Source organism: Nelumbo nucifera, chromosome 5 (assembly GCF_055504915.1).
Source record: "Nelumbo nucifera cultivar China Antique chromosome 5, China Antique-T2T, whole genome shotgun sequence".
NCBI lineage: Eukaryota > Viridiplantae > Streptophyta > Magnoliopsida > Proteales > Nelumbonaceae > Nelumbo > Nelumbo nucifera.
Genome location: NC_142653.1, coordinates 39,138,874 through 39,148,278, shown reverse-complemented (window position 1 = coordinate 39,148,278; position 9,405 = coordinate 39,138,874). Strand labels below are relative to the sequence as shown.

The 9,405-nt window shown below is 38.8% G+C and overlaps 1 protein-coding gene across 6 annotated transcripts in view; it reads right to left on the bottom strand.

The window, feature by feature from the left end:
- Positions 1-1,194: 1,194 nt before the first annotated feature.
- Positions 1,195-9,405, bottom strand: part of LOC104606669 (ubinuclein-1-like) — a 47,614-nt gene continuing 39,403 nt past the window's right edge. For all 6 annotated transcript variants that reach the window (XM_010271984.3, XM_010271987.3, XM_010271985.3 and 3 more), the window contains one exon: positions 1,195-2,404. In XM_010271984.3, coding sequence (XP_010270286.1) covers positions 1,907-2,404 — 498 coding nt within the window. In that variant the 3' untranslated portion in view covers positions 1,195-1,906. The remainder of the gene's footprint in view (positions 2,405-9,405) is intronic.

The following is a 9,405-nucleotide window of genomic DNA, read 5'->3' as shown; positions in this document are numbered from 1 at the left end:
AAATAATAGTTTTAAAAATAAAAACAAACTTCCTAGTTAGAAATTATATGATTTATGGAACATGATATAATGATATTAAGGGGCCTTCTACAATATGAATGCTTTTGTTTTCAGAAATTGCCACATCAATAAAAAACAAAAAATATACATATATTCTCAAATTCTGTTTTTGTTTTCAAAGACAAAAACAAGTTGGTTCTTTAAATAAAGGGTTCAACTATGATATGGAAAAGATATCATATCTGAAAAACTTCTCACCAGTCAACTAGAATTATTAATGGATAGCCAATCAGGTGTTATTTATCAAAATTCATGGGTGGGGTTTGATTGGTCAAAACTCTTCCCATAGCATATCTTTTCTGCATCATAGATTTTCCCTCAAATAAATTTGTTTTAAAACAAAAACAAATTTTGTGATGTAGAAATTATATGATTTTTGGAACACAATATTAAATAATTAGATGAAAACATGTTCTTGAAGCCAAGAATTTAGTAAGTTTCAGTTTTGAAAATAAAAAATGCACATAACCAAAACCAAGCTTTTTAGTGTTTTTGTTTTAAGAAATTATACGTTTTCGGATCAGATGGTTTTGATTTACTTTTGAAACCGGCAACAAGAAAAAACAATTCATGTTCTAAAACACCCCCTAAATAACCACATGAAACATTGAAACCATAAATTCAACAATATGTTTTTTGTTTCGATTTTGAAAGCAAAAAACACATATAGAACGAATAACGTTTTTTTGTGTTTTTATTTTGAGAAACAACTTGTTTTTAAACCGGATGGTATTGAATTATTTTTGGAACCAGCAACAAGAAAAACAATTCATGTTGTAGATCGCCCCCTTAGATTTCTTGCCAATATGTGGAACTCATATCCATCGGCCATCGAGTCTGGTTACCCAGTATCACTATTTGCAACAAGGTACAACCAAAGTCGGCATCTCCCCACCTGCCTCAAGCAAGAATGGTTTTAGAGCTCTACCGTGGCACATTAACAGCATAACCACAAGGATCCAATTGATTGGTGTTGAATGTTAGCATGTTGCTAAAGGTTGAAGGTTGGAGGGAAACAGCATGGCGGATGAATAGATGTTTATCCTCCTTGGAATTGAAGATGGATCACCTCATGCACGGTTTGAAGGTAAATTCTAAATACTAAATTGTTGATAGCATTAGTGAAACCAGTACTCGGACAAAAATCATCAAATTTTGAGGAATACAGTCAATATTCAACCCACCCAACCAAGGCTAGATGCAGATGGAGTTTCATATCACCTGTTTATGTTACAATTGCTGCAAGTAATGTCTGGGTTTGGAGTAGATAACCCCAGGCTAAAAACTTCACTCTGCTTCAACACCGAAACCCACCTAATCAGTATCAAGCTACAGATATTAGTGAACTGTCTTGGGGTATGGGGACTCTGAAAAACCTGAACTAGATCCTTTAATCTAATCATATTTACACAAAAGACATGCAAGGGATAGCACACCTTATGCTACTTTGGAACTGTTACAACTCACTGTCGAAATAACAAAAAGGTGGTTTCTCGTTAAGATGAATGTAATATCACTGGTGGTCGCCAAAAATCAATCCCCCTTCCACTTCATTGTTCAAACTTCAATGGCCCTTCAAGTTGAAACTGCAAGAGAACATTAAATATCCACCATTTCTACTTAGAACTAACCTTTAAGGCATCGGATTGAAGATCACCTACTTCTGAGTCAACCGGCAATCTAGAGGATGATAATGAAGGACCCAGTTGGGATTAGGGCAAGTGATGAGAGAAATTCTGCTTCTAAAACTTTTGCAACACCTCTAAATAAAGCAGAACCAGTTAGCGCTCCATGTTACCTTTTCCAAGATTTCGAGTGTAAGATGCTTGATCAAAGACAATTCACATCAGCTGGGTTGTTCAGAACTAGGAAGGCCAGTTGACTGAACACTTGGTTTCTGCAATTGATTTCCAGCCTGCTTGGGGAACTTGTGCTTTTCTTTAACTTTTTGTATAGACAACTTGTCTGCATGGTAATGGACTTCACCGAAGATTGATTCTGGCTTCCTCTTAAGCTTCTTCTTTACCAATTTGCCATCTGTTCCCCTAACCTCATCCAAAAAGGTACCTGAACTATCCTTCACCTTCTCTTGCTTTGGCGGGCGATCCAAATTTAAACCATTTGTTGATGAATTTAGCACTCTACCAGGGGCCGAAATGTGCTGACTAGCAGCTGTCATGTTTGAAGTCATCCTGTTGGGTGAAGTTAAAACATGGCTACTTGGATCATACACAAGCCTTTCTTGCAGAAACCGAGGCTGAGCAATTGTACTAGTTTCACCATGAACAATCTCTTCTGTCCTTGGAGTACTGGACAACTTTTTTCTTCTGATCTTCTCCTGATCCTGTACATAAGAATAAGCCAAACATCAAGATTTGCAACAAAGTCCACTTGGAAAGAAATTTGTACTCTCAGAAATAATACTCCAAGCAGGCCAAATTCATTTAGTATACTCATGGATTTTTGTTACAAGGTCCTTTCTATACTGCATAGTTCCTGACTATTTTCTACCAGGCTTTACAAGCCTTGACACTTCCACTCACATATCACTATTTTAGCATGTCTGATAAGGGAACAGAAACAAAAATTAAAAATTAAAAATTGCCTAATGTTTGGCCATACCAACTAATATAGGGTCGCCTCTGAAACAAGAGCATTTTGAATTAATTTTCCCAAATATTTCAAGATTTACTTCTGTAATTTGCTATAGAATACAAAAACACTAGAATACATACACATGCTTAGTCTTTTTGACTAGGGATGACAACAGGTCAGGTTCAGCACAGGTTTGTCCCAACTCTCAACCCAAAGCCGACCCAAACCAATTATATGAAATCGGACACTAAACCCAATTCAACCCATCCCACAGATAGTATACCTACTCAACCAAGGCTATATGTACAAATGCTTCAATGTTATATACAATATCAGCAGCTCAGCTTTGCCACAGGTTCGTCTTAATCAAACCAGATTAACTCTGACTCAACCTTAACCCAATAGGGTCAGATCAATGCAGATTTACCGCTTAACCCAACCCACTGACATTCCTACTTATGACATTGAAAATAACTTATGCACATTTTTGGTACTATGAAAGCAGATAGTTTGTTAATTGGCAAAGGAAAAAAAGAAACAGTTTCTACTACATTCAATGCTGTCGATGTAGCTAGGCAATGTGGTGAGTAGTGCTTAGACACCAATTAGTCAACTACAATAGGAGACATGTTAAAATTTTAAGGTATTGATGCGATATATAAATCAATATCAATACAAACTGCTAATGTGCAATAAAAGAACAATATAGATCATCTAGTGACTAGTCAACTACAAAATAAATGTCATAATTGTAAGATGTTTTTATAGCCCATTTCATTCTTTTCAGTGTCAGATCCATTGTTAAATAATATTCCCTAAATCATTTTTCACTACTTCAGCCCCCCTAGTTCTTCTGGCCCCTTCAACTTGTAACAAATTACTTCTTACCAGTGTAGTAGATGGTCCTTTCTACACATGACCAGACCATTAGTCTACTTCCGCTCATTTTGTCACATATTGGAGCTACTCCTAGATTCCTTTGAATAGGTTCATTTCTTTTTTTTATCAATAACACTTTCATTAAATCAATATAAGAATAATTACTACCGGAAGATAAACTTTCTTATCTTCCAATTACAGCTTGATCCCCCAAGAAAAGAAAAGAAAGAGGAAAAAAAGAAACAATAAAGTTACAACTGGGCTCAAAACATTGATTCCCTTTCCACCCCTTGTTTAGCTAATCCATCAGCAAAAGAGTTAGCTGATCTTTTAACCCAGCTCATCTTCACTTCCATCTCTTGCACCAGCCAGTTAAATTTCCTCCTCTCATTGCTGTAACTCCATAAGCCACTGTTATCTTTATTCAGCCACCCTATCACCACCTCCGAATCCCCTTCAATTATGAGTTTTCTGATACTCAGCTCCTTAGCTTTCTAGACTCCTTCCATAAATGCTAAGATCTCAGCTCTAAGGGAGTCACCCACTCCAATTGGACCTAAGAACAAGGCGGAAATAACCCCATCCTCATCCCTAAAAACACCTCCAATCCCTGAATGACCAATGACCAGGATTCCCCCTACTGCTCCCATAAAGTTTAGTTTTAAGAATCCAGCAGGCGGGGGGTCCAAGACACACTCATTACTGGTTTGATCTGGGTACAATTTGCAATCTCACCCCACTTCCTAAACATATCATCCACTGTAATCTGTGAATAGCTCAAGGGATTTCAGCCACTGTACAGCCCTTATATGGATTACAGCCCTCAGTTCTTCAGCCCCTCTCCCAACCTCTGAGAAGATCCTGGAGTTTCTTTCTTCCCATAATGACCAGCATACTGCAGCCCTCAGTCCTCACCACATAGTTCTTCCCCTCTTCATACGCCACCTGAAAAAAGGGGGGGAGAAAAGACTTTGCAAATCTGATGGAGGGTTCCAACTGCACCCAAAGAGGGATAAAGCCCACTCCCAAATAGACTTTGCAAATTTACAAGACACCAGTAAGTGAAAACCAGTCTCCCCATCAGCTTTGCAAAGAACACACCATCAAGCAAATATTGGGTCTCTTCTTTTGGAGCAGAGAACCAGCGTTGAATCTTTCCAGATAGGCTTCCCAACAAAAGTTACCAACCCTTGGAGGAATGAAGAAAGAAGCACAAGAAAATGAGCTAGTGGGGGTAGGAGTCCAAATTCTAGAATCCACCTTAGTAGGGTCTAAGAAAACATTATTCAAGAATTTCAAGGAGGCTCAAAATACTATCGAGGTCTGAGTCCCTCACAACCCTTCTTAAACCCAAGTTCCATCCAAACCCAGAATTGGAAGAAGGGGTGATGAAAGAAGAAACTGGCTCATTTTTAAAATCAGATAGAGCATACAAAGAAGGAAATAGGTCCTTAAGAGGGACATTCCCCACCCAAATTTGTTCCCAAAATTTTATAGGGTTACCTGAACTCAAATCATACCTGATAAGAGGGGAGAATACTGGCAACAACTCATGAGTGGCTTTCCAAGGTGAAAGGCTTGTGGTCCTAGCTCTGATTCCAGCATCCCATCCATTTTTCTCCAACCCATGTATGCTTGCCACTATTCTAGCCCATAGCTTCTCCTGCTCCAATGGAAACCTCCACAACCACTTCCCCAAAAGGGCCATATTCCTTTTTCTAATGTTCCCAAGCCCCAAACCACTACATTTTTTGCTCCTGGTCACCACCTCCCAGCTTACTCTATGATCCCTCTTCTCCTCTCCCAGCTCCCAAAGGAAACCTCTCATCATCCTCTTCAATCTGCTAGAAACCTTCATTGGGATTTTGAACACTGACAGGAAGTAAATGGGTAAATTTGCTAGAGTGGCCTTAATCAATGTAGTCCTTCCACCAAGAGAGAGATAATTCATTTTCCAAGAGACAAGTCTCTTTTCAAATCTTTCCACCACCAGGTTCCAAAAGCTCTCTCTCTTAGGGTCATCACCTGATGGCAACCCTAGATAATTCAGTGGCCATCCTGAAACTTCACACACTAGCACTTCTACACACTCCCTAATCTCTCCCTCCACATTCACACCCACTACACAACTTTTCCCAAAGTTCACCTTCAAGTTTGACATTTGTTCAAAAAGTTGTATCACCAACTTCATATTCCTGATGAAACTCACATTACCTCCTTCACAGAACAGAATTGTATCATCAGCAAACTATAAGTGGGTAAGGGGGGTTTCCTCCCTTCCAACTCTCCAACCACTAATGAGGCCCCTGGAATATGCCCTGTGAATCAACTTCCCCAGAACATCAGCAATTAATATGAATAAAAATGAAGATAGGGGGTCTCCTTGTCTTATACCCCTAATGGCTAGTAAGAAATCTACCACTGTCCCATTCACTAGCACAAAATAATGACAATTCCAAACACATCCCATAATCCATTTGCACCACCTAGCCCCAAACCCAAATTTGCTCATAACTTTCTCCAAAAAATCCCAGTCCACCAAGTCATAAGCCTTTTCCAAATCCAACTTACAAACCATTCCCTTCTTTCTATCCTTCTTGAAATTCTCCACACTCTCATTAGCAATGAGGATTTGATCAATAATATGCCTTCCACTCACAAAAGCTCCTCGATTTTGTGCAATGATGTCTGGCAATACTTCCTTCAATCTCAAAGACAGAACCTTCGCAATAATATTGTATAGGCTATTTACCAAACTGATTGGTTTGAAGTCCTTTGGGTGGGATGCATCTTTCTTTTTTGGAATCAAGGCTATAAAGGTGGAATTCACACCCGGGTTAATAACTCCTCTCCTATGAAACTCCTCAAAGACCAATATAAGGTCCTCTTTCAAAATATCCCAACAGTCTTGATAAAAAGTCATTGTGAATACATCCGGTCCTAGAGCTTTTGTTCTATCCATAGAAAATACAGCCTCCTTGATCTCTTCCAAATCAAACCTTCTTTCCAATCTTCTCATGTTGTCCATCCCTACATCTGGCCAGTCCATTCCTTCGACCCACACCCCTCTACTTACAAGCCTTCTTAGAATGGATATGAAGTGTTCGACACATGCCCCTGTAATCTCCTCTTGTTGTGTCAACTCAACTCCATCCACTACCAATTTGGAAATAAAGTTTCTCCTTCTCCTTCCATCTACCATAGAATGAAAAAACATGGTATTTCTATCTCCCTCTTGCAACAATTTACAACGAGATTTTTGCCTCCAGCTAATTTCCTCCTTATGTAGGCAGTCCTCTAACTGTCTTCTCAACCCTCTTTTGTGTTCCTTGTCTTCCTCTCCAAATTCTCCCCTTTCTTCTTTAGAGTCAAGGCTCTCAAGTTGGTCCATCAGAGCTCTCTTTCTTTCTTCTACCCTCCCAAACTCCAAAAGATTCCACTCCTTGATCTTTGCTTTCAAAAATTGTAGTTTCTTATGAAATCACATCCCCTCCCATTCCACCATTGGATTACACTCATTCCACCACTCCCTTACTCTTTTGGTAAACCCGGGATGGAGTAACCACATATTTTCAAATTTAAAGGGGTAGGTCCTCCACTCCTTCTTTCCCCCTTACATATCACAATGGGCCAATGATCAGAGGTCACCCTAGGAAGAGCTCTAGATGCCAAGTTCCCCCATTGTTCTTCCCAATTCAAAGAGAACAGAAACCTATCCAGCTTGGAACAAATGGGACTAGATTGGAGGTTTGACCATGTAAATGTCTTGTGGTATAGAGGTATCTCTTTGAGCTCAAAGGCATCCACAAGCCTATTAAACTTCTTCATGCTACTTGTCACCCTCTGAATAGCATTATTGGTTTCCTCCGAGTATCTGATCACAATGAAGTCCCCACCCACAAACCAGGGCCCATCCCATAGCCCTCCAACATCAGCCAATTCCTTCTTCACCTACCACCACTTCCCCCCTTTCCTTCTATCTCCTTTTACCTCGAACTACTTGTCGCCTTCCATATCTCTTTTCAATCTCTCAACTTTACTCAGTTTTCTCTTTTTTGTTCCGGTATCCTTCTTCCTCTTCTATAGGTCACCTTTCAACACATTCAAGTCTTCCATCTTACATCCCAGCCATAGTTGTCAAGACATCGCCTAGGTGGGCTTGGCTGGGCGCCTCGCCCAAACGCCTTGACTTTTAGCAACTAGGCGCCGCCTAGGCGGCAAAAATGACAAGGCGGGCGCCTTTTATAATATCATTTATATTGTTGTATCTTATTAATGTATGTGTTAATACATTTTATTATATGCATAAATATCAATTATATTTGTTTTAATGTTTTACTATTGAAATTTAAAAGATCAAAGGGTTTTGAGAAGAGAAAAAGAAAGAAAGAAAGAAAAGAAAGAAAGAAAAGAAAGAGGAAAGAAATAATAGAAAAATAAAGTTAATTTTTCAATTCTCTCTCTAATTAAATAAAACAGAAACTCCATCCTTGTTGCTTTCCATCTTGAATATTTATTTTACTTTCCATCTTGAATATTTATCATATAAAGTTGATAACCATCTATAGTTGCTAATTAATATGAATTTTCTCTATTAAATACTTATTATAGTAGTATTATTTTTGAAAATAATGAAATTAATATATGTAAAAGATTCTTATCTTTTAGATGTGATAATTTGCCACATATTTAGAGGAAATTTAATGTTCTTAATAAAGAGAATTGCTATTTTTTCAATTAACATACATGCTGAATGGTATATAAAACTAGGAAACTAGCCAAAAGTCAGATTTTTATTATATAAAATTTTTATCTCCTAGGTGCAACTAGGCGCCCCAGTGTCACCCAGAATCGCCTAGACGCCTTGAAAACTATGATCCCAACTTCCCCACAAATTCTGCTATCAGGTCCCCTTTCCTAGATTCCTCCCCCATTGTCCTTTCTACACATTCCCCTCCAACTCTACCCTCCTCTCCACTAATCCCTCCCCTCTTCTCTCCTCTCCACCCTTCCTCCATATCATATTTCCTCCCTCCATCACTGTTTTCTCCACATATACCCCTCCATCTCTGCCCTCCTTTCCTTCCCCTCCTCTCCCCTGATCCCTCCCCTCTTCTCTCCTCTCCATCCTTCCTCCATGTCATGTTTCCTTCCACTTCCTTAAACACTCTTTCAAGAATTTCCCACACTTTCTCATTCCTATGCCTCCCTTCCCATGCCTCCCCATTGCCCTTAGATGTAAACCAGTCTCAAAAATAGGTGTAAACTTGAAAAATTAGAGAGAAAAATGAGGAAGAAAAGTAAGAGCAGCAGTACAAGAGAAGAATATGGAGAAAAGAGGAGAAAGAAGAAGAAAGATTCAAATAATCCTTCCCTTTCTTCTCTAATCCTTTTTACTAAAAATTAATGTTAAAATAATTACAAGTATGCCCTTAAGTGGGCGACCAAATAGGCAATAACATAAAGAGATCAAACAAAAAGAAATAACATGCTCATTAAGAGAGGCCCATTAGCTAACAGGAAAATAGAAAAAATATTACAAGAGAAGATACTAGGACCCATTCGGCCCAGACTCTTTATACTCCCCCTCAAGCTGAGCATAGATGTCAATCATGTCCATCTTGCTTATAGTGTATCATTTTCCCTCTCGGAACTCCCTTGGTCAAGATATCAGCCAATTGTTTGTCTGATGTGATGAATGGCAAACAAACTTCTCCTAAGGAAACTCTTTCCCTTATAAAATGTCTATCAAACTCAATGTGCTTAGTTCTGTCATGTTGAACAGGATTATGTGCAATATTGATAGTTGCTTGGTTGTCACAATAGAGCATCATTGGCTTCTCATAATCAACCCCCAATTCTTCTAAAAGG